This window comes from Schistocerca piceifrons, chromosome X (assembly GCF_021461385.2).
Source record: "Schistocerca piceifrons isolate TAMUIC-IGC-003096 chromosome X, iqSchPice1.1, whole genome shotgun sequence".
In the NCBI taxonomy this organism is placed as follows: Eukaryota; Metazoa; Arthropoda; class Insecta; order Orthoptera; family Acrididae; genus Schistocerca; species Schistocerca piceifrons.
In genome coordinates this window covers 320,866,397-320,893,141 of record NC_060149.1, presented here as the reverse complement: position 1 = coordinate 320,893,141, position 26,745 = coordinate 320,866,397, and the positions used below count along the sequence as shown (strand labels likewise).

Below are 26,745 nucleotides of genomic sequence, written 5' to 3'. Positions count from 1 at the left end.
CCGACATTTATCAAAGTCGAAAACGTGATGTTACGCATTTCTCCTCCTTACACGAGGCATCACAACAACGTTTCACCAGGCAACGCCAGTCAACTGCTGTTTATGTATAGGAAATCGGTTGGAAACTTTCCTCATGTCAGCACGTTGTAGGTGTCGCCACCGGCGCCAACCTTGTATCAATGCTCTGAAAAGCTAATCATTTGCATATCACAGCATCTTCTTTCTGTCGGTTAATTTTCGTGTCTGTAGCACGTGATCTTCGTGGTGTGGCAATTTTAATGGCCAGTAATGTTATTAGGTAATTAATTTCGCTTTGCTAGTGTTGACGTATCTGAATCAGCTTTAGCTGCAATTCTCGCATCATCAGCAAGATGAATTAGCTAAATTTCTTGAATATGTGATAAAAGCTCATTTATATAAAACAAGAGCAAATGCTGTTCTCTGTTGCACAAAAATGCGGCGAATGCTTCCAAACAGATGGTCGACACCCTCGCATCGCGACATTATGGTGGAGCTGTGCCCTTAGATGGAACACACGTTAGGAGCATTGCGGCTTCTATTTGACGTGTATGATCTTTGGAACGGAAATTACGAAGAGCGGCTGGGGCGCGCTTATCGCGGTGTCAGAGGGTCGCGGCGCACATTCGGGCGCAAAGTAGCCACTCCTGACTGCGCCAGTGGCAGTCCGCTGGCGACCCTCAGAGACGCAGCACGCAGCAGCACACCGCTGAGCAACCAGTAAGCCAACCCACAAGCCCCAGCCTTGGTAACACTCGCACGTGCCCGCAACTACTAGGAGGCTTCCATGGCATATAATAATCTTGATACTTCCATTTATTAAAACATTCAAGAAACTACTCTTCGATAATAACATTTTTTGCGCCTCAGTTTGGATGACAAATGGCATGGCTACTTTCATGGCCTAAAATTTATTTCGTCAGACTATCCGTCAAATGCGGCATATCTTAAATGAAAATCGATAAGGAATTGCGTTGGAAGATCTGAATTCATGTACACACTATGACGACCAGTCTCTAAGGTATTTGTCTTATCTCCCTATACTCTTACCACATTGTCCCAGTCCCAAAATACTGCGGAGAAGCGATAAAGCACATTCTCCGTACATTGCAGACGGGTGTTCTCTGCTTTACTGTGCAAATTTCGGAGAAGCGGATCAGACACTTAACTTCATTTGAGATTCTCGAGGAATAGGCTCAGCTATGCGAGGAACAAGACGTTCCATTCTTTAACAATAATTTGATATTCTTTTTTAAGTGATGAACGAGAAGCAAGATAAATTTGAACGCTTTTATGTCTACCGAGATAACACGCCGCGTCGTGGCTCAATGTGGCACTACAAGGATAACTCGCGTATACAGACCCGTCTGCTGATAACCCACAGAGGTCCCACTGATTATTTCTCTTAAGACAAATTACTGACCATCTTCACTGATTTCAGGCACTGTATGCCGCAGTCTTTCGCATGTGTAGAGCTTATCTGCCGTCAACAAACATGGAAAATTAGTTCCACGGAGATTTAGCAGGCAACAAATGTTATTTTCGAATATTATAACAGTTAATAGACGAAGCAAAAATGTAATGGGAGCACAGGGAGATCATATTGTTCAATCAAAAATATTTTTAATGTTTTTCGAAACAAATAGTGCAGCTGAAACTGAGCAAAGAGCACGAAACGCTTTGGACACAAACGGAGCTTGTCCCGCTGGGGACGGCAGCGCTTTTTGTCGTATCCGTTTCGTTATTTTTCATTCTAATAACTGCCTACTGTAAAAGTACAACTTCGAAGCGTACCCCGTTGGTGCACTGATTCTCTTTATTTATTACTGTTATGACTACTGCACAAGCAGATCATGTGTAATGTATGTGAGTGTGAGTAATCACGAAGTATCTCTGTGTATATGAGTGTATTAGACTCTGTCTTTGTTTTTGATCCGTTATGCTCTACTTACGTCGTTGGAACCAGAACTGCCAATGTATGTGTGCGTGCGCGCGCGCATGTGTGTGTGTGTGTGTGTGTGTGTGTGTGTGTGTGTGTGTGTGTGTGTGAGAGAGAGAGAGAGAGAGAGAGAGAGAGAGAGAGAGAGAGAGAGAGAGAGAGACAAAGAGAGAGAGAGAGAGAGAGAGAGAATTTTTCTGTATGTACACGAATGTTCTGTATCCTTATTTATGGCTTATTATGTCACGTGAGATTTTCGGAATGATTTTCTTTACTCGTGTGAACTGTCGTATGGGATATCATGAACGGTGGGTCAACCATCCACTTTGAAAGGTGCATTGATATACATAGCCTTCCCTCTCGAACATCTCTAAAGGTGACAGCCAAGCTGTTAATGTTGGTCCATCTATATGTGGCAAACGGATCTCCAGCAATAGGTTCTTACATCCTTTCATCAGAAGACACTGCCGAAAGGTTTGGAATGTAACACAGGATACTGATATACAGTCTGGTGATCATTACGTGTCTGTCGCCACCTCTTCTCATATGTATCATCAGATTCTGATAACGAAAATTTGTTCCGCTAGCAGAACCAAAAACAACAATCTTTGTGTCGAGTTCCGCATAATCAGTTAATCTGTAAACTGTTGTTTGATTGCTCTGTGAACTATGAGATGGGGTAATTTTGACATGCGGGATGTTCTCAAAGCTCAGTTTGAAGCCTGAAGTTAAAAGGAGTTTAGCAAGAATAGGCATTGCCTGCAGGGGGAGCGACTGTTAAAACAAAGTTTTTGAAAACAGCAATAACTCACACTTAGTATTCTATATTTACCGGTTTCGCTCTTCGAATCAACAAGTGCATCATCAGAATATACAAGGTAAAAGGTATAAATTGAGATAAGACGGAAAACTTACATTGACGTTACGTAAAGAACATTTAAACGGAAGTTACCATATTGGAAATAGAATATGTACTTAACGTAACGTCACTGTAAGTTTTTCGTATTATCTGAATTTGTGTCTTTTACAATGTATATTCTGATGATGCTCTTGTTCATTTGAAGAGCATTTTGAAGTCCTGTTAGATTCTAACTGGATACCAGGATTTTGAAATCTTTAGCTGAGAATCACCTCAGAATTTTGACAAAAAGAGTATTTCGGTCATATTCGGATATAAAGAAATGGGAAGGGGATGGACCGGTAGAGGTGCAATGTGACTTTAACATCATGAGAGTTAAGTAGCGTGAAGGATTCTCCGTATCGAAATTAGTTCAAAAACTTGATTGGTTTCAGCGTAAATTAGAGATCATTATCGTTTATCATGGCGCAATTTTCATCGTTTTGTTAAATTTAGTATTTCATGCGTAGTTTTTTATCAAAAAATTTAGAATGTTGCTGTGTTTTTACATTAGTAACTGTGAATTAAATGAGACAAAGAAACTTTTAATATAGCATCACCTGTGTTCGCTGCAGTAGGAGCTTGATACTTGTCTACAGCAGTATTTAAAATTTCTGAGTTTAATATCAGACCTGGCAAGAGGCATTTCGAACATTTTGAGATTTTTGATCTCAAGTGTAATAAGAGCGTTTTCTTTTCATTATGCGTCAATATTGGGCCTCTCTTCATTTCCTGAGAACGTAGAGAGGTTTTCGATATCAGGGAGCAAGGTAGGAAAATGAAGGCGGATATTGAAGTCCGATCTGACGTACAAAGCTTTAAGATTTTGTGGTATATACGCAACTTAACGCAGAGCTTGTGCCAGCACTAGTAAAAAACCATCCAACGGTCGTGTCGCGTGTGTAACGGAACTACCAGTCTTACTTACTTTCAATAATTATTAAAAAGTGGGGAAGCTGATCCTGTGTCAACGGATAGGAAATATTACCCGTAGTCTTCGTGTAAGCATCGACACAGAGACATCAGAGCAGTTTCTGCCGAGAGAAAGTGCCGAACATTACATTGACTATACAATAATATAAGTACATAAGTAAACTAGAAAATAATAGGTGTAAATAACTGTGGAGCTCAGGCAGGAGCTGTTGCACATTTCTTTATTGTATATCAGAAATAATAAATACGTGTATTTGCCCCAAGTCGTTATATTAGGCACGGCGATGTTAAAAATCGTAATTCATGATATTTATGTTCATGTTAACTGCAAAGCAGAGTTGATACTGAAATTAAATAAATAAGTTATCTTGGTTCGGAACCTGACGCTTTCAGTGACTGCACACGAATTTGGAGGCTGCAGTGACCATTACGAGTGATTCGTTACGTAAACCTCCACAGCCACCGTTTTTAATGCGTAATCTATCGCATCCTAGTGATAGGGAGAACAAAAATACACAAAACACAACGTCCCTTCTGAAGCGTTACGTGTCATTGCAACATTTCCAGTCTAGCCACTGAAAATATGTTTCCCATCATTCTGGAACGACTATTTTAGGAAGTTCAGAGCTAATTCTTTCTTATGCACGTCTTTAAATCTACGTCATTGCACAGTCTTTAGTGAACCAGTATTCGATGGAACTTTAAAAACTCTAAAGGAAATAAAATGTTCCCAAAGCTCCGGGCTCAAGAAGTGGGCTACAGTTACTTCTACAACTGTACTTCGCAAAAGTCCATACGATATATAGTGGATGACGATCACATAGTGTACCTGTATCATTAGAACAGACTACAGCTCTACTCTCGAATGGTACGTGCGAAGAGTGACTGGATATATGACTCCCAGTTAGGCCTAATTCGTTGAATTTTACCGTCGAGTCACTTCGCGATATGTATTTGCGTCTCCCAATATAGAATACCAGAGACACTCTTATTCTGACTACGCTAAACTTTGGTAGTTCTTCTTTTATACTCTGTTAACTCCATTTGGTGGATGTCCCATGCGAAAAAACAGTAATCAATAATGAGTCGGACGTGAGGATTCTAAGAAGTCTCCACTGTAGATGAGTTACACTGTCGATGATTTCTTTCAAACAACCTTAATTTGACACCAGTATTTCCTGAAAGTACATTTATGCGTTCGCTCGATCTAAAGTCAGTGTTAGAAAAAACGCCTAAACAATTTTACGTTGTGGCCGACTGTAATGTCATTGCACATGGTGAAATTTGACCGTATTTCCGCAGGTTACTTTTTTTTCAGCTGTCGCTCGTTGTACAGTCTGCAAGGCTTCCTGTATTTATATTCTTACGGAATTCGTGACTGGACTAAAGGTTGTCGTACTGTAGCGAAATTGAGGAATCATCTTCACCAACAACAACAACAACAACAACAACATCGGGAATTAGTCACTTTGAGACTGTTTTGACTTCAGGAATCCTAAAATTGGTATTTCCGTTTTTTCTATAGTCTTACACTGTAACTATGAAGTAGTTATTACACAATGTTAATTGATATCTATTATTTATTCTTTCAACAGGATTCAGCCATTTTATCTAATTTCCTTCAATTTCTTTACGTATGCTCTTTACCATAACCGTTTAGAGCAGAAGGAGATGGGTTTATAACCTGAAACTTGCAGGGGACGAGGCAAATGGTAGACTCAGTTCAGTGAGGCAGTTCAGGCAATATGCATCCCTACTTACGGAAGGAGTAACTTACTAGACATTAGCCGGCCGGAGTGGCCGTGCGGTTCTAGGCGCTACAGTCTGGAACCGAGCGACCGCTACGGTCACAGGTTCGAATCCTGCCTCGGGCATGGATGTGTGTGATGTCCTTAGGTTAGTTAGGTTTAATTAGTTCTAAGTCCTAGGCGACTGATGACCTCAGAAGTTAAGTCGCATAGTGCTCAGAGCCATTTGAACCATTTGAACTAGACATTAGCCCGAAAAGTTTTCTGAGTATTTTTCGATTGTCTGTGACCGATGCACGGTCACAATGAAAGAAAAAGCACAAAATCTTCAAAAAAGAGGTAAAGATATTTGCGGCTGATTTGAGCATTAACAGGTGATCAACAAACAAAAATTAATTAAACTGAGGACTACTTTTTTTATTGTTGTTTTAGTCTGGAATTTCATAGTTAGTGTTTGGTTATACTGTTTTGTTCTGTGAGTTAACAAGTCCTGAATATTTTCTGGCGCTTTCTGTGATACTAAGAGGGCGTGCTGAAAAGTAATCTCTCAGAATTTTTTGTGTGAAACCTCATAAAGCTTCTTAAATAAAACAAAGTTGATTAACATTCTACATCTTTATTCTTCATATCTACATATTTATTTCTCAACATAGTCCCCCTGGCAACGAACACATTTCTCTCCACGAGAGACCAGTTTGTTGACCCCGTCACTCCAGAATGTTCAACATTGTTGATCAAGCCACAAATCTCACCTCTGCTTGTACCGCTTCATCACTATCAAAGTGAAGTCATAGAAGGTGTTCTTTAAGTTTCGGAATCAGATAAAAATCTGATTTCACACACGTCGAGGTAGCACTATCATTTCCTTTATTACGAGCACGAACAACCAAACGTCGCACATTACTAGTATTGATACAATCATCACCATACATATCTGTCATTCGTCTATGGATTTCAATTGCCGGCCGTTTTTTGCAGTTAGAAACTCGATTACAGCACGTTGTTTCTCACCCACAGACATAGTTACATTACACACCACCAAGTTACATGCTATAATTCAGAGCACTCTAGCGGCAGAAGGAACCGAGTAATAAGATGTCATACCTCAACCGATATTGACAACAGAATAAAAAATTCGGAGGCATTATTTTTCTGCACTCTCACGTATATACGGGGTGATTCAGCTGCCTCTACCCCTCTCGTTTTATGCAATACGCAATATTATAACTGGCCTTCATAAACCACGAGAGAGATTTTCTTATTTTCTCACTCATTAAGTGCACCACTTCCACACTCGGCCCCATCGGTCAGGATCTTCAGTATGTCGTTCATGGCACTCCCTCTTACAACCGTACAAAAATTTGCGCCTGCACGAATTATATCCCATATTCGACATTTTGGTCTTCATTGACTGACTGGCCGGCCGAAGTGGCCGTGCAGTTAAAGGTGCTGCAGTCTGGAACCGCAAGACCGCTACGGTCGCAGGTTCGAATCCTGCCTCGGGCATGGATGTTTGTGATGTCCTTAGGTTAGTTAGGTTTAACTAGTTCTAAGTTCTAGGGGACTAATGACCTCAGCAGTTGAGTCCCATAGTGCTCAGAGCCATTTGACCCATTTTGACTCTTCATTGACTGGCCTTTTTACGCCACCGACCTAGTCGAGCACGTATGATTCGCAAGAGTGACGTTTGTCAAAACTTTACCTAATTTTGCGAATTTTAACAGCATAAAATAAACAATTACATCGTTGTATACGTCAGGCCTTCTGATTACGAAACTACAGTGCCCTAAGTGTTAGGCCTGGATAGAACTGTCAACGTAATTGATTTTAGTGTAATGATTACAAAAGTTGTTCATGTTTCATTACTCTCAGATGCACGTTGAAGTTAGTATCATAAACGAAATAGCCAACTACGTTGGAGGCGTAATAGCCCAATCAATTGAACCAAAAAAGGTCGGATATTGGGAATAGTTTGTGTAGTCGGAAACTGTTGTACAATGGTTGGAGCGAGTGCTACAAACCACATCCGTTCTGAAAATCCTGGCTGGTGTGGGACGAGTGTGGGGCTGGAGGTGGGTTTGAAAGTCTCTTTTGTGCGTTTTTCGTGAATAACTCGAAAACCGTCGCCTCCAGCGGAAACGTATCACAATACAAAATTTAACTACATTAAATTTCCCACAAAAAGGTCCCGTTCATTTGTCTGTAGAACTAACAGTTTTCGTGCAGCGAGAGAGAGAATATGAAAATCTCACGCGTGGTTTATGAAGGAAAGGTATAATATTGTGAGTAGCATAAAACAAGAGCAGTACGGACAGCTGAATCACCTTGTACAATATACAGTATATGCCGGGTGATCAGAAACAGTCTCAAAAGCTTAAAAGGGTGTTGCAGGAGAAGTTATTCTGAAAAATAATTTTTAAGAAAAAAATTCGATATGTTGCCCCGTTTCCGAGATATTTAGCATTCAAGTTAGCCAATCAGATGGTCTCACGAACAAGAACTTGCACGCTCTAAGATGCGGTAATGCACAGACATCTGTGGTTCTGTGCATTAGCACTTGTTCAAATTTTCTTACCAGTTAAACTGTGTCTTTTCAGAAGTGATAAATTTAAGCTAGGTAAACAAAAGGTACGTTTGTTCGGTTCGAGGAAACCAAACGAAGACCACGGTTGGCGACACTTTTTCTGGCAGGCTGCTTGAATTTGCGCACACGACTACCTGATTGGCTAACTTCAATGCTAATTAAATCTGGAATGGCGCAAGGAATAGGATTTTTTTTTCCTTAACAATTATTTTCAGCATAACCTCCCCTGCAGCACCCTTCCAAACCTTTCAGACTGTTTCTGTGTGTATATGTGTGTGTGTGTGTGTGTGTGTGTGTGTGTGTGTATGTGTGTGAGTATGTTCTCCAGCTCGCTACGCGCAAACTGTTAGTCCTACATTGGTTGTGAACTGTCTGTTAAAACTGAAGAAATTGTAAAAAGGTAGGAAATTAAGGAGATGTAGTCTGATACGTTGGAAAAACGAGAGGTTGTTGAGAGTGCCGGAGGGAGCATTAGGCAAAGAGTGACTGAAACGAGAGAAAGAAGTACAGCAGAAGACGAATGGGTAGCTTTTACAGATGAAATAATGATTTTTCTTTTGTTAGCTTTACTGTTTGCTCAATAAGATTGAACAACATGGGGACAGGACACAACCCTGTCGGCTGGCCGGAGTGGCCGAGCGGTTCTAGGCGCTACAGTCTGGAACCGCGCAACCGCTACAGTCGCAGGTTCGAATCCTGCCTCGGGCATGGATGTGTGTGGGGTCCTTAGGTTAGTTAGGTTTAAGTAGTTCTAAGTTCTAGTGGACTGATGACCTCAGAAGTTAAGTCCCATAGTGCTCAGAGCCATTTTTTTTGTAAGTGGACGTAGATGAAGACGAGATGGGAAATACGTTACTGTGATAAGAATTTGGCAGAGCACTGAAAGACCTAAATCGAAACAAAGCCCCTCGAGTAGATGACTTTCCGTCAGAACTACTGAAATCCTTGGGAGAACCAGTCACGGCAGAACTATTCCATCTGGTGTGCAAGATGGATGACACAGGCAAAATACCCCCAGAATTCAAGAAGAATGTAATAATTCCAATTCTAAAGAAAGCAGATGCCGTCAAGTGCGAATATAAGTTTAACAAGTCATGTTGCAAAACATGGAATGAATCATCTACAGAAGAATGGAAAAACTGGCAGAAACCGACCATAAAGAAGATCAGTTTGGGTTGCGGAGAAATGTAGGGAGACGTGAGGCAATACTAACACTAAGACTTATCTTAGAGGATTGGTTAAGGAAAGGCAAACCAACATTTACAGCATTTGTAGCCGTAGGGAAAGTCTTTGACACTGTTGACAGGAACACACTTTGAAATTCTGAAGTTAGCAGGGTAAAATACACGCAGTGACAGCCTGTTTACAAATTGTATAGAAACCAGACGACAATTACACGAGTCGAGGGGCATGAAAGGGAAATGGTTGAGAAAGGAGTGAGACAGGGTTTTAAAATGGCTCTGCGCACTATGGGGCTTAACTTCTGTGGTCATCAGTCCCCTAGAACTTATAATTGCTTAAACCTAACTAACCTAAGGACATCACACACATCCATGCCCGAGGCAGAATTCGAACCTGCGACTGTAGCGGTTGCGCGGTTCCAGACTGTAGCGCCTAGAACCGCTCGGCCACTCCGGCCAGCCGACAGGGTTGTGTCCTGTCCCCATGTTGTTCAATCTTATTGAGCAAACAGTAATGCTAACAAAAGAAAAATTGGGGAAGGAACTAATAAAAACTCTGAGGTTTTCCGATGATATTTCATTCTGTCATAGACAGCAAAAGACTTGGAAGAACAGTTCTATGGAATGGACAGTGTCTTGAAAGCAGGCTATAAAATGGACGCCAACGACCGCAAAACAAGAGTAATGGAGCGTAGTCGAATTAAATGAAGTGTTGCTGAAGGAATTAGATTAGAAAATGAGACACGAAAGTAATGGTGAAATAACTGATAATGGCCGAAGTAGAGAGGATATAAAATGTAGACTGGCAAGAAAAGCGTTTCTGAAGAGGAGAAATTTGTTTCCATCGAATACAGATTTATGTATTAGAAAGACTTTCTTGAAGGTATTTGTTTGGGGTGTAGCCTTGTGTGGAAGTGAAACACAGACGATAAAAAGCTCAGGCGCGAAGAAGTTAAAAGCTTTTGAAATGTGGTGCTACATAAGAATACTGAAGATGCTATCGCCGGTGTTATTCAATCCGTATATTGAGCAAGCAGTAAAGGAAACAAAAGAAAAATCCATGGAGAAGAAATAAAAACTTTGAGATTTGTCGAAGACATTGTAATTCTGTCAGAGACGGCAAAGGACCTGGAGGAGCAGCTGAACGGAATGGACAGTGTCTTGAAAGGGGGATATAAGATGAACATCAACAAAAGCCTAACGAGGATAATGGAATGTATTCGAATTAAATCGGGTGATCTGAGGGAATTAGATTAGGAAATGAGACGCTTAAAGTAGTAAATGAGTTTTGCTATATGGGGATCAAAATAACTGAAGATGGTCGACGTAGAGAGGATATAAAATGTAGACTGGCAATGGCAAGGGAAGTGTTTCTGAAGAAGAGAAATTTGTTAACATCGAGTATAGATTTAAGTGTCAGAAAGACTTTTCTGAAAGTATTTGTATGGAGTGTAACCATACATGGAAGTAAAACGCGGACGATAAATAGTTTAAACAAGAAGAGAATAGAAGCTTTCGAAATGTGGTGCTACAGAAGAATGCTGAAGATTAGATGGGTAGATTACATTACTAACGAGGAGGTATTGAACAGAATTGGGGAGAAGAGAAATTTGTGGCACAACTTGACTAGAAGAAGGGATCGGTTGGTAGGACATATTCTGAGGCATCAAGGGATCACCAATTTAATATTTGAGGGCAGCGTGGAGGTAAAAATCGTAGAGGGAGACCAGGAGATGAATACACTAAACAGATTCAGAAGGATGTATGTTGCAGTAGGTACTGGGAGATGAAGAAGCTTGCACAGGATAGAGTTGCATGGGGAGATGCATCAAACCAGTCTCTGGACTGATGACCACAACAACAACAGGTTGGTAGATCATAAAACTAATAAGCTGGCACTGAAAGGAACTGAGGAGAAAATAAATTTGTAGCACAACTTGAGTAAAAGTAGGGATCGGTTGATAGAACATGGTTCAAATGGCTCTAAGCACTATGGGACTTAACATGTGAGGTCATCAGTCCCCTGGACTTAGAACTACTTGAACCTAACTAACCTAAGGACATCACACACATCCATGCCCGAGGCAGGATTCAAACCTGCAACCGTAGCAGCAGCACGGTTCCGGACTGAAGCGCCTAGAACCGCTCGGTCACAGCTGCCGGCTGATGATAGAACATGCTCTGAGACATCAAGGGATAACGAGTTTGATGTTGGAGGGAAGTGCGGAGGGTGAAAACTGCAGAGGGAGATCAAGAGGTGAATACAGCAAGAAGATTCAGATAGATGTAGGTTGCAGTAGTTATTCGGAGTTTAAGAGGCTTCTTGCACAGGACAGAGTACCATGGAGATCTGCATCAAATTAGTCTTCGGACTGAGACCACAACAATAAGGATAAATTTAAATCAATGTATCCCATAGGCATGTATATACAGAGTGTCATTTTAATAGTGTTCGGCCAAGATATGCATGGTGTAACATTTTCCGTGACTGCAATATTAAGTTACCTGGACTGTGTAATCAAGGAATGTATCGAGATACGAACCAGGAACTAACTAATCAACCATGCCGCCTGCTGCAACCTTAGCAAAGCTTCATATTCCGCACAGGGTTTATTTAGAACACACTACGACACTTTCAGCAAACGTAGGGAACTGACTCCTGGAAACGGTTTGCAATCATGCCTATGTGGGCAGAACATTGAATGCTGCTGCCTTCAAACCACCAGATGGTCAATTTATCATCGCACCTGATGATGGCGACAGGATAGATCGCCGAAATATTGTGTCCTTTGGACACTAACAGCCGACAGTGGATGCGGGAATTATTTTGAGATGCTAAAGTTCTTTCCTCACGTCCTGCGTGAGATGGTGCTCAGATGTGTGAAAAAATAGAAACTTTTATAATTGTTTTCGTTTACATCTTAATTAATTAATACTTAAAAGTATTACAGTGAACATTGCTATTCCTAGGGTATTGTAGCCAAGCCTTGTCAGAACATAAGCCGTTTACAAGGCATAGTTAGCATTACTGCACTCAAACTCCACAGAAGTCAGGTATTAAAAATTATTCATGTTCTTCTGTGATATCCATCAATGGAGTGGAAGGAGTTAGCCACGAATAAATCCTTTTGAACTATTTTAAACTGTGCTTTACTAGTGACTGAACTTTTTATGGTAACTGGGAATCTACTGAAGATGTGTGTTGCTGAGTACTGGACACCTTTCTGGACCAAACTGAGTGACTTAATCTCTTAAAGAAGATTGTTCTTATTCCTTGCACTCATTCCGTAAATTGAGATGTTGCTTTGACAAAGTGTTACCAACATGAAGCAATGGAGACTTGGTTGATGACATATTATAAAATTCTTATGTAAAATGGTAAACAACAGTCTTCTAAAATTATGTACATTTATAAACAAAAGACAGGAGTGCTGTAACGAAGACGAAAAGTTTCTTAAGTCTGGGAATTATTTCATCACGGCTATCATATAATCGCCTTGCATTGTCTCTCCGATATAGAAAAAAGTCAATTCTTTCACAATTACTCTTTAGAATCAACAGTTTTTGTATAGAAACACCTGTATGATTTCACTTACTTCGCCATTATATAACCAATAACTTCTTCCCAGCCTAGTAAATATTCTTGTGATTTAATCGATTGACTTCATTTACTGTAGGAAGCATGCCCCAACAAGTGTGTCCAGTTCTACAGCATGAAACTCTTCATTAGTCACTGATCTGAGCTTTACAATAACGTTTAATCCTGTGAGGTATGCTAGCGAACACCACATGTACTCTCGCATATGAAAGAACCTGATGGTCTTAAACTACCATATAACGAACTATTAAACTACGCTAATTTACGCAGTTATGTTCTATGGCTATTACTGTACTGGTATGGAATTAAAATCACAAAAAAAGTTCAGCTTTTTAAGATTGTCAATGTCGTTGTAGCACTTGTAATTAAGTATATATTTTTTATATTCCTCTGGGATTTTGATGTTCCATCTCCAACCTAATGCATGTTGTAACTGAGAACTTCCATACGTTTAGTTTTGTCGTTCTATAGCTGACAGATGGCGGTTTCTTCAGATTTGACAGATTCTTTAATCTACGGAAATCGGTACATTTATGGAAACGGATTTTGAGGTACATTCCTGTTGTTCAGTGCAGACATTATTGTTTCGACTGCATGTGACCTTGAATGTACATCACATGTCAAGTTTCCTTGGTAGTCCTTTATATTGCATTCTAATTTCACGTTTATACAAACTTGATCTTGATTTTGGTATTTCGGAAGATCCTATGTAATTTACGGAATACAGTTCTCTAATGTGGTGTGTTTTATTTCGTTGGAACATAACAACAATAAATTCAGGTGTAGGCTTATTCGTAAACCAGAAAATTAAATATCACTGAAGAAACAGCAGCAGTTGTTTGAAATATAAACAAAAGATACATCATGGAAATCAGTCAGTTTTAAAAGCAAATTCCAGTATTAGATAATAGTAGGAGACTTCAATGCAAAAGTAGAAAAAAGAAAACATCATTCTTCATTGGTAAATTTTTGTTACAACAGCAGAATTGGTCTAGGTATTCAACGTATGCTTCCAGAAGAAATAAGTATAAGATAATCTTGATAAACTTTAAACAGGACTAAAAATGAAACTGAATGAAGAAATTGTATAGAGTGCTACGGTCCTGGGCCCATTTAGAATTATACACGATTATACACTATTAAAATGTTCAGTTACATATGAATGAAACTCATAGGGAGTGCGAAGAAGTTACAGCGAAATGATTGCTGGGAAAATGTGAAGAAATCTAAAAGGAAAAGATAGTTGTCAGGACATATTAAGCATACTGAAAAGTAGAAGGAACACTCGAAGAAACAGAAATCAAATGGCTGACATGAAGATTGGAAAAGTAATTCCACTGTTAAACGCGGAGGAGAGGGCGATGAGTGAATAAAGATCTTTACATGTGGGAGGAACTTTCTGCTAGAGTGATAGAAAAAAATGCGAGTCTATTTGAAGGACATACGGGATCTAATATTAGAGTCAGAGTTCCACAGAACCTTGCTGCACTTACGATCAAACAAATCTCAGAAAAATCAGAATACGCTACAGGGAATATACCGTATCTACAACAACTAGAAGAAGTTGGTGAAGATTAACTGGGAGCCATGGTACTGTGAGAGGAAGTTGACAGAGACCTAAAGATCAGACGCGCACTTCGCTATCGACCAACGGTGGATCGGATTTGTGATAAATGGTTCAAATGGCTCTGAGCACTATGGGACTTAACTTCTGAGGTCATCAGTCCCCTAGAACTTAGATCTACTTAAACCTAACTAACCTAAGGACATCACACACATCTATGGCCGAGGCAGGATTCGAACCTGCGACCGAGGCGATCGCGCGGTTCCAGACCGTAGCGCCTAGAACCGCTCGACCACTCGGGCCGGCATTTGTGATGAGAATAATGATGTGGTACCTATGTCTTCGGCCTGTTTGCCTTGCGCAGGTAAAACTTTCAATAGGATTAGTCGTATTCTGCTGAAACACGGTGTTAACATGTTTTTCGATCACCAGCTAAGATTAAGACCCTTTTAACGTCTGTAAAGGATGATCTTGTTTCGCGTAAGGCCAGAGTCTAGCGTGTCCCATGCAGCTTTGGCATGTCATACATTGTTCAGACCGCACAGAACCGGTGTATAGAGGATAAGCACCATAGGCTCACAACAGCAATCACAGAACAGTACTGTGATAGCAACTATGGCAACAGGTTTAACAAGGAATGTTAAGAAAGGAAGGCAAATATTTTTCTTCGCAAGAGTGACGAGACACAAATTGCACACCACCACTCAGGAATTATCTGAATGGGACGGAAATCGGTAAATGTGATGTACATCTACAGAAAAACTACTATTACAACTTCAGAACAACTGGATGATTTATTCAAGAGAGAGAGCTTCCGAAATTAAGCATGTCAATGGCGCGTTGGTCCACCTCTGGCGAAGACGTGTCTGGAGGTGTCTCGGACAGCTGTGGGATACCGATCTCTGTCGTCCGCCATACGGCTCGACAACCAGGAGTGATGGTTTGGGTTCCCTTCTCTTTTTAAACAGGGTCCCTTTGGTTGTCATCCGCTGCACCCTTACAGCACAGCGGTACGTAGACGACATTCTACACCCCGCTTCGTAGACCTTCAAGGCAAGCTATACTGGGCTTACATTGTAGCAAGATAATGAGGGCCGCACACTGCGACAGTTTCTACTGCTTGTCTTCGTGCTTGCCAAAACCTACCTTGTCCAGCAAGATCGCCGGATCTGTACCCAGTTGAGAACACTTCGAGCATTATGAGCACGGCTCTCCATCTAGCACGGGATTTTGACGATTTAACGTGCCAGTTGGACAGAATTTGGCACGATATACCTCCGGAGGAGATCCAACAACTCTGTCAATCAATGCCGAACCGAATAACTGCTTGCAAAATGACTTGTTCAGTTTGTGAAGCTTTTTCTCTTGAATAAATCATCGAATTTTCTGGAATTGTTATCCTTCGTCTGTCTGTATATGTACATCACACCTACCGCTTTCCGTCTCATTCAGATAATTCATTCGTGATGCATTTCTTCTTTTTTTGTCTTAGATTGTATTTCGTTGCCATTTTGGTACTCTGCTTTGAATATTTCAATGTTGAGATCTTTAGCATTTCTTCTATTTATTCATTCGTTCAACATAACCGTAAATTTTTATATTTCGCGTATCTGTTATAAAGCACTGTTTTAGTCACATAAATTATTCTTTGAGATGATGCAAAAAAAAAAATTACTTGTTTTCAGACAACTGAGGAGACTTCCCATAGCTAATACAAAATATTCTTGAAGACTTTCCAATAAGAGATGACGTATTATTGCCTCAAGATAATGCAGACGAAGTTCTACGACTTCTGCTCGGGACAAAATGACATTTAAATACGCTTAAAAATTTTTAATGCAAGTCTCTTGTTCAATAGTACTGTGACGACGGAATACAGTGTGGCATTTACTGATATTTTTATTTCGTTAATGCCATCGATAACATCATAACTGCTTTTTGCATCTCTATTTATTTAAGAATTTGTGATCTGGGCTGCTTAGTGTCTACAGCAAGTTTCTGTATTGCTGTTATGATCGTTTGAAGTCTCAATGGTAGAAGTTGGGTTTAGTCCTGAATTTCCGTCTTTTGACAAATCACTCGGTATAGTTAGGTCTTTCTTTAGTTGATTTTGAAATTTAAAAGATTAACATGCATTTTTCCACGTAGATGTTCCGTGCTATATCATCAACCCGTGCCTTCCAAATGAACTGTTGCATTAATTTACGCAGTGTGTATTTCATAAAGGCATTTTACACGCAGCTGTAACCTGGAGTGAGGTTTGTATACCGAAACAAAATGCGTTTAAGCCCATCAAAATGGAGTAGGAGTCCTCTATTGAAAGGTGTGAAAATGTTTACATATGCAATGAAACGCGTAAACGGCGAATGCGCTGTTGGTTAATGATTTTAATAATTTTATTAAGCCCCTTACCTCTTTTACCGTGCAACAAGACGCTAACAAAATTGGAGAATTACAATATAATAACATCATCCACCATTCAGTGCACAGAATCTTGTGAAGTACAAAGTTCGTTTTTAGATGTTTGCCAAATGGGTTAATTTAATATTTTGTCTATTTTTTTAAGCTTATCCTGCTAAGCGTTGCCAATCAAATAAAATTTGATTTATCGCGCTTTTCTTTCTCGGCTGCCGTATTATAATTACCACAATATTGTTCACGTGTGGTTTTATGACAAGCGCAAAACGTACTAAAGACACAAAAACCAATGAGACGATACCGAAAGACATTCACATCATGTTCGTGACGACCAACAAATTTCATCGTTTCGGTGTCTTTTCGTAGTTTGCAAGTGAATGTCGTGTAATCGTAACGAACGACAAATGCAGATTCTTGTAAGCACTGCAGAGTTTTATACCAACGACTTGTTCCTGGTTCATATGCTGAACATTAATCCATTAAAAATCTAACTTTCTAGAACAGTTCTGAAAAAAATAACTACCCACTAATGTTCTCGGAGTTAACAAATATTCGATAGTAATCTTTAATACAAAGTAACTAGGTGTAGTAACAGTAGTTTCGAACAGAAATAACTTACATTTTAAAGCGAATTTCAGTCGTACTGTGTCCAGAAAGACTAAGTGTTCCTTTGGTAGCTCAGAGCGTTCCCCAAACGCGTTAGACACAACTGAAATATCATCGTCACCGAGACTGGCCCCCAAACGTTGCTTATCGCTCAGAACTTGACCCTGGAGCATGAGGCCCATAGCATGGGCGTGAAGGATACACGGAGGGATCATTGCACGCTGCCAACACACGAGTCCCCAGGGACATCAACAGTTAGACACTACGACGCTCACTAATTCATGCTGACAACCGACGTGGAGGAGATAGGTTAGAATCTTGCCGGAGGAAGAAACACGTAACGCCACAATTCTGGTGGCTAGAGGACGACATATTGTGGTACACATTGCTCGAGTATTATAAGTTGCGCCAGAGTAGCAGTTTGTATTCCAAACCTACCAGCACCGAGTTGTGCAAAGGAATGAAATGACACTGTTGATGGCGAATTGTCCTCCGGATTGTGACGTGAAATTCGATTGCTTCTTTGATCCTTCCGTGTAGAGTATGCGAGTATGCTGTGCGTCTCGGCTTCCAGTTTCACCGTCTCCAGATCTCTACATCCACGGCTAGATGCGTACTCCACACGCCACTGTAAGATGTATGCCGGAGGTTAGTTCGTGTACCGCTAACATTTCTCCCATTTCCTGTTCCACTCGCGAGGGAAGCACAAATGTCGGCAAGCCTCCACATGAGTCCAAATTTCTCTGATTTTATCCTCATAGTCATTATGGAAGATTTATTCAGGAGGCAATAATCTGGCAAAAAACATTGAGCTAAGTGTGTTGATGATACGATCCAACCCTAAATCTGTGTACCCAGCAATGTCAACGATTGCTTCGTTGAAATTCAGCCTCCTAGGACTCAGAGATTCCTATGGAGAAACTGTCAGAATCTGCTTTTCCTTAAGTCTTTTACACTGTTTACGAATAATCAGGGCTAACACAAAAACGGGCAATCCAACAGCTGGCATTCCCTTAATTTCCACAGTTGTCGAAGCTGGGAGCATGAAAATCTCAACCGATCAATTTTTATGGCCTTCAACGGGCCAAGACAGTGAAAGATCTCACACAGTCCTCTTTCCCTTCAGGTTTTCAGAGAGCTCATTTCTTTGGACACAGAAAACTACCACAGAAACTTTCCGCTCATCCATTGTACAGGATTTCCCTTGTCTTCCATAGCTTCAATAATTGGCTCACACGAGGAGTTCCACTCTGCTACTACCAACAGTGATCACACCTTCAGCACTTTACATGGAAAAATCTGGGCAAATCACCACTAGTGGCGTCTCCAAAATTAGACACAGACATTTTCGCTGCTTCATACAAACTTCTTTGTAAGCACAAATGCATGTACTCCTTTTAATCAGATGACTAAAGATGTTCACATAGTCATACACAGAATTCCCTCAAAGGAATTATTATTCTTCGTTTTATTTATCTAATGATTACCAACGTCAAATGTATAGCTAGACATTTCCATACAAATATCTACCATGACATAAAAATCCAATCTTTTAACAGAATGTATGTTTTTGCTGGAGGTGAAAAACCTCAGTCCACCATTGCCAAACTAAATATTATATTGATGATGTCCTATATTTCATTGGACCAAATTCAGATACTAAAACCACATACTGAATATAGATATCAATATTCGATCACAAGAACAGAAATTTGCCATATTCACACATCAAAAAACGCTTTGTATCACCTCGGTTCCTAGAGTTTCGCAACCTGTACAGAAAATTGGAATAAAGATCAACATAAACATCATTTCCGCCCTTTTTACTGCTCATGAAAACCACACATTGCATGTTGTACCACCATATAGCGAGACCTTCAGAGGTCGTTGTCCAGATTGCTGTACACACTGGTACCTCTAATACCCAATACCACGTCCTCTTGCATTGATGCGTGCCTGTATTCCTAGTGGCATACTATCCACAAGTTCATCAAGGCACTCCTCAACGGCGATTCGGCGTAGATCCCTCAGAGTGGTTGATGGGTCATATCGTCCATAAACAGCCATTTTCAATCTATCCCAGGCATGTTCGATAGGGTACATGTCTGGGGAACATGCTGGCCACTCTAGTCGAGTGATGCCGTTATCCTGAAGGAAGTCATTCACAAGATGTGCACGATGGGGGCGCGAATTGTCGTCCATGAAGACAAATGCCTCGCTAATATGCTGCTGGTATGGTTGCACTATCGGTCGGAGGATGGCATTCACGTATCGCACAGTCGTTACGACACCTTCCATGACCACCAGTGGCGTACGTCGGTTCCATATAATGCCACCCCAAAACAGCAGGGAAACTCCACCTTACTGCACTCGCTGGGCAGTGTGTCTAAGGCGTTCAGCCTGACCAGATTGCTTCCAAACACGTCTCTGACGATTTTCTAGTTGAAAGCATATGCGACACTCATCGGTGGAGAGAACGTGATGCCAATCCTGAGCGGTCCATTCGGCGTGTTGTTGGGCCCATCTGTACCACGCTGCATGGTGTCGTGGTTGCAAAGATGGACCTCGCCATGGACGTCGGGAGTCAAGTTGCGCATCATGCAACCTAATGCGCACGATTTGAGTCGTAACACGACGTCCTGTGGCTGCACGAAAAGCATTATTCAACATGGTGACGTTGCTGTCACGGTTCCTCCGAGCCATAATCCGTAAGTAACGGTCATCCACTGCAGTAGTAGCCCTTGGGCGGCCTGAGTGAGGCATGTCATCGACAGTTCCTCCCTCTATGTATCTCCTCCATGATGCGAACAACATCGCTTTTGTTCACTCCGAGACGACTGGATACTTCCCTTGTTGAGAGCCCTTCCTGGCACAAAGTAACAATGCGGACGCGATCAAACCGCGGTATTGACCGTCTAGGCATGGTTGAACTACAGACAACACGAGCCGTGTACCTGCTTCCTGGTGGAATGACTGGAACTGATCTGCTGTCGGACCCCCTCTGTCTGCTAGACGCAGCTCGTGTATGGTTGTTTACATCTTTGGGCGGGTTTAATGACACCTCTGAACAGTCAAAGGGACTGTGTCTGTGATACAATATCCACAGTAAACGTCTATCTACAGGAGTTCTAGGAACTGGGGTGATGCAAAACTTTTTTGATGTGTGTATGATGCTCTGAATTTCAGATAGTGATGGACATTCACAACGAACTCTATTTGTAGGATAATTCCAGACATATCAGATCCCAATAGGCATTACGTTATACGTGCAATCCATTAATCACTATTGTTTGAAAGAAGTGTCTACACCCAGAAATACATAAATCATAAAATACTCACTAAATCTTCAGTATAAAAGGTTTGCACAGGGTATTTTATCAGATTACACGAGTAATGATGCGTCAAAACTTGTTAGTCACCATAAATCATTTTATTCTTACATATTCACTGGGGATAAAATATATGACGTTCACATACGAGTAAACATAGCATCAAACCCAAATAACCCGCGTATCCATGTTCTATCGCACTTAACAAACAGTAAATCCACCTTCTCAACAGGTAACATTAGTTCATGGTTTAACTGATATAATGACGTCAGCATTTATCTGTATACAAAACTCTTACGATTGCGTTGCATTTTCGTCTCTCCCACCCAACTATATATCACTTATTTACGTTTAGAATCTGAAATAACCCCTATGAATATAAAACTGGATGAAACAAGTGGTGTAAAGAAGACAAAAAGTAGCAAGTATTCTTCAACCATCATATAAACAAATGTAGGTCTTAGATATTTTTCACAAGGAAAGAAAGTGACTGACCGTGTGTGACCAATAAGTTTCTCCACTCATTTACCTATGATACCATTTACATATCTATAAAACCATGTATGTTGCAAAATAACTTCAACTTACGCGTAAGCTTACCCCTATGTAAGGCCTCGTTGATACAGTTCCCTATTTGCTTGCCGAGCGCGCATCCGTCGGTGCTTGGTTGGCCATTCGCCAGCCTCATGGGTGTCGAGTACCTTGCTTATACTTTGCAAGGACACGTACACAGAACTCTCTTTTTGTCCTCTACCTCGAATACAATAACTTTGTGATTGGCAGATTGCAGTGGCGGGAGGGCAGTGAGTGGTGCCGGAGTGCAGCCGGCCACACCTGGAGGGTGGAGGAGAATAACACAGGCACTGCAATAGAGTATCGTATTTTCTGTGTGGCTGTGTGTTTTGGCTTGAATGTTTTATTTCTTTTCTCTCTCTCTCTCTCTCTCTCTCTCTCTCTCTCTTTGCCTGACTGTGAAAACCAGAACGTCGTCTTTACCTGGCCACAGAACACTGAAGACTAAAACCATGTGCTTCATATTAGTAAATTATTTTATAGCTCACAATAGCCAGCCCATAAATATATGAAATGGCTTCCAGATTTCCAGCTTTTTCAGTTGCTCCATATACCGATGCACAGCCAGGATCATTTAATGACAACAGAAGAAAGCTAATAGTATCAGAAACAATTACAAAAAAAGTGGTTCAAATGGCTCTAAGCACTATGGGACTTAACATCTGAGGTCATCAGTCCCCTAGACTTATAACTACTTAAAGCTAACTAACTTAAGTACATCACAGACATCCATGCCCGAGGTAGGATTCGAACATGCGACCGTAGCAGCAGCACGGTTCCGGACTGAAGCGCCTAGAACTTCTCGGCTACAAAGGCCTGCAATTAGAACGCTCGAAAAGGCAAGTTTCGAATCTAGCGCCTTATTATCATTTAAGACAGAGCGTAAGCTTATAAAGGATAAGAATGAAAGAGAAAATTGCTCATGGCCTTTTTTTAAGATCAAGTGATGCAGCGAAATCACTTGATACCTAAATTAGGATGCCCTGACAGTGGCAAGAGAGTCCATCATGCAATCATGTTAATCACTACGCTAGAGGGAGACAATGGAGCCGCATTCAAAAGGACGATGGTTCAAATCCGTGTCCAGTCATTCAAATTGAGGTCTTCGCACAGGCGATTTCCTTCCCTATCCTTGAAACATTCCGAGCTTGTGTACCGTCTTGGCCTTGATGTTGACGGGACGTTAAACCCACTTTTGCTCTCTTCCTTCTCTACACCTACTCATTCCGCATTTCAAGCAAAACGCGAAAAATGAACAACGAATATATGAATGTTCATACACAGCCACGATCTAAAGTCCTTCATCACATACACACACACACACACACACACACACATATACACACACACACACACACACACACACACACACACACACATACGTTCAATAAACAGCAAGTCGTGACGCACGATAAAAGGTTTGAATTCTGCACTCGACACGCGCAAACAAGATGGCGAAACAAATGAGCGCGTAACACGCAGCAGCAGTACGAAGAGTTCAGTGAATTACAAACAGGATCGGTAAGGACAACAGAAGGTGAGTGAATGCTTCAACATTGCAGTTGTAACACACCAGTTTGAAACGGTTGTCCTAAACAAACAATGAAATAGCAAGAGTAATATAAAACATGGTCTTGCTAGTGAAATTGTGCTACAAACATGAAGCGAATAATACTTCCAGGGTTTCGTTTGAATACAAACAAGAAAATTATTTCATTTTTAAGGGTGCATCAGTACTGTTTACTTGTTTAGCGAGCACAACAATTTGAGGGACCATATTTCTATCGCGAATACTACAGATAAAAGCATATTGTTAATTACACTCTCGTTTGCGTAGCATTGCCCATAGTTGGGTGTCTAATGTTTATAACCAGAACTAGTTAGGAAATACTACAGGCATTCATGGCATATAGGACACCACCTTCAACGTAAACAATAATCATTACACATTTCCAACGTTCAGTGAGAATAAGTTTCCGTAAAGGAGTCACAAACTTTTTATCTCAATTAAGTCTTATGATGCTAAGTTCCGGCCCTCAGGGAATCTTATCGAGACCGAATTAAATGTTTGTAAATAAGCGATTCATCAGCGATATTATACTAAAGATAATGGTACGGGTTAAGTCATAAATATTACATCATTACTAATAGCGAACGTCCCTCAGTAGGTAGCGGGATGCCCGAGGTCAGCCTTATCTGTGTTAATGACCCTCGGCTCAGAATGACGCACTGCTTTCCTCTTCTCAGTACATTGCGAGTGTATTCAGAACTATGTCACTGTCAGATATTTTATTTACGTTGTTACAGTATGATGATGAATGAAATAATTTCCACATAATCATGGACTTGAGTACCTTCATCCATTACTGCTATAATTAAATTTGTTGCGGATGTGAATTGTGCCTCTTATGAGCAATGCCTTCTGAATCCGTGTTGATTGTCTCATTAAGAAAATTTGTGTCCAACTTATATCGTGAAACAAGTACCCGAAAGCACAAAATTCTAAAGTGGGTAAATACCAGTGATGTTGTTGTCCGAAGACTGGTTTGATGCAGATCTTCATGTTACTCTATCATCTCCCGAGCAACAAATGCAATCCACGTCCATTCGAAGCTGTTTAATGTACCCATCCCTTGGTCTTCCTGGACAATTTTTGCCCCCTCATTTCCCTCCAATACCAAATTGACGATTCCTTGATGCCTCAGAATGTTTTGTATCAATCTAACCCTTCCTTAAGTCAAGTTCTGTCACAATAATTTTTTCCCATTTCGATTCACTACCTCCTCGTACCTCCTAATTACTTACGCTACCTACCTATTTATTCTTCAGCATTCTTCTGTATCGTCACATTTCAAAAGGCTCTATTCTCTTGAGGTCTACACTGTTTATCGTGCTTGTTTCACTTCCGTACGTGGCTACACTTCATGCAAGTATCTTCAAAAAAGATTTCCTAATGCTGAGTTTTATCTTCATATTAACTGCGTTTTATTGCCAGAACACTCGAATACTTAGAAGATGCAACAGGTCTACTAATGAGACGTTTGTCCGTACTCTGCCAGAGTATTACTGTGCAGTATAGGATCCTTGCCAGATAGAAATGACGGAGGACATCGAAAAAGTTCAATGAAGGGCAGCTTGTTTTGTATCATCGCGAAGTAGGGGAGAGGTTGTCAGGGATGTGATACACGGATTGGGTTGGTTATCATGAAAAAAAAGCGTTTTTCGTTGGACCGAGATCTTTTTACAAAATTTCACAACCACTCACAATTTAATGTGTTAATTTTGTACATCGAGATTTGGGGCTTACTACCTAATATCACGTAGATGTCTTCAACAATATACAGGTTGCGCGTTCATCTAACTTATTGTTCGCCAGATGGCAGTTTTAGAAGACATGTACTTGAAGATAAGTGTCGAAACGTTTTTAAAAATTACAACATTAAATCTTGACTGATTACGATGTGCAGTTTATTGTTTTCGAACAAATACTTTAATAGTCACTCAAGTTTAACCCTAAATGGCTTGTTGTTTTATGCAGGTTCAATGATGGCTATCGCTCGGGTTCAAATCGAAATGCTCTGTGTGGATGTGTAATATCAGCCAATGTGCAGATTTGTAACTGAAAATGCTACGTGATATTCATAACTAAAAGATTTTAACAGTCTTACCTCCACAGTTTATAAGTATATGTGGTTGCAGTACGTCCATGAGATTTTCATGGAACATTGTAGTTAGTCAAAGAAATGGCCTTCTCCACTAACCTGCCACCATCCCTCTTTATGAGATCAGAACTTATGCTTAGCGGAGACCATTTCACTGCCGACAGCTAAACTTTACTGTGTTAAAGTTACGCTTTCTGTAGAGCATGTTTATAGAGGCCATTTCATCAAGGTGATATCTTACGCCGCTGTGATACGCAGAGACCATAATTTATGTAAGACTTGAAAATAACTTCCCATTGCCATAGTAATGTCTGGGTAAAATAGAAATGAACTTCATTTTAATTTTACTTATCTTGATGAAATTCTGTTTGATCGAAAACAAGTTCCATCACATGGTATGTAATATTAGGTTTCCTTTTGTTTCAGATCTCAACAACAATGAGTGCATTAAGGAAATGTGTACTCCCCGTGACATCCAAACTCCTGAACCAATTAGAAGTCAAATGTTTCAGTACTTCATCGGCTTTAAAAACTGATACAACCACTCAGGATTTGGTAAGAAGAGTGAGATAATTGTCCTCTGTAAACATAGTATGTACAAATTGATAAAATATGTAACATTTGGTTAAGTCCAGGCCTAGAAATATTTAGTATAGAAAAACACATTTTATTCTTCTTTATACAAGATTCTCATATCACAAAATTAATATTGAATCCGTTTCTCAATGTAATATGATGCTCACAACGGAAAATAAAACTCTTCCAAAGAAATATGTACAATACATTAATCTTAATCAACGATATTCTGCATGACCATGTCTGTGTCAGGTACTTTTAATTATGAAATGAGATCAAAAACTAAGAATGTTAGCAGCTACTTATATGTACTGATTTTTATTTCGCTGTGATATCCTTAGTTTAAAGTCCGGTCCTCATCTTCCAGACGATACTTATATTTCAATACACATTACTCGCCTTTTGAAAGGTGTTCATACTCATCGCTAAGAAAATCTGAAGGTCACTTCTGTAGAGCATGTTTATAGAGGCTATTTCATCAAGATGATACCTTACGCCGCTGTGATACGCTGAGACCATATTTTATATATAATGGCACTGTAAATGTTTTAATATTATGCACAATCTATCAACAATTACTTAATGCGAAAGGAGGGCAAAAACTACAGAACAGTTATTCAGTGGGAAACTTGTGGAATGGCACCAGAAACAGCAGAGATAAATTAGTATAATTTACCGACAAGAAGAACATGTTCACGCTTATTGAATACTTATAGAAGAAAGACAAATATAAAATGGATTTGTCTAGGATTAATGAAACTAAAAATGGGACTTTATTCTAATGAACAGCAAAGACATTGCTGAAGATGTATATGTTACTGTCCTAAACCACTCAAGAATTTCTAGTGATTGGGGACTAGTGGGATGTAGAGTAGAAAACGTGCAAAACTAGAAAGAAACAGACTCACAGGCGGAAAGTGTATATAATGAAAATTTATTTAAAAATAGAGTAGTAGACTACATTAAAGTAAATAATAAGTGCAGCATCTTAAAAAAATGAAGATGTTACAGACATTGACGAAAGCGGAAATTATTTAATAAAATTGCTTCCGCAAACAGCGAAAAACGTTCCACGTACGAAGGCAGCAAAAGAAAGGAACATCTGAAATGGGGCAGAG

The 26,745-nt window shown here is 40.3% G+C and overlaps 1 protein-coding gene across 1 annotated transcript in view; it reads left to right on the top strand.

The window, feature by feature from the left end:
• Positions 1–652: 652 nt before the first annotated feature.
• LOC124722931 (phosphonopyruvate decarboxylase-like) overlaps positions 653–26,745 on the top strand; it is a 107,306-nt gene continuing 81,213 nt past the window's right edge. Inside the window, exons 1-2 of the mRNA XM_047248092.1 lie at positions 653–738; positions 25,478–25,606. Of these exons, the coding sequence (XP_047104048.1) occupies positions 25,490–25,606 (117 nt within the window). The 5' untranslated portion in view covers positions 653–738; positions 25,478–25,489. The remainder of the gene's footprint in view (positions 739–25,477; positions 25,607–26,745) is intronic.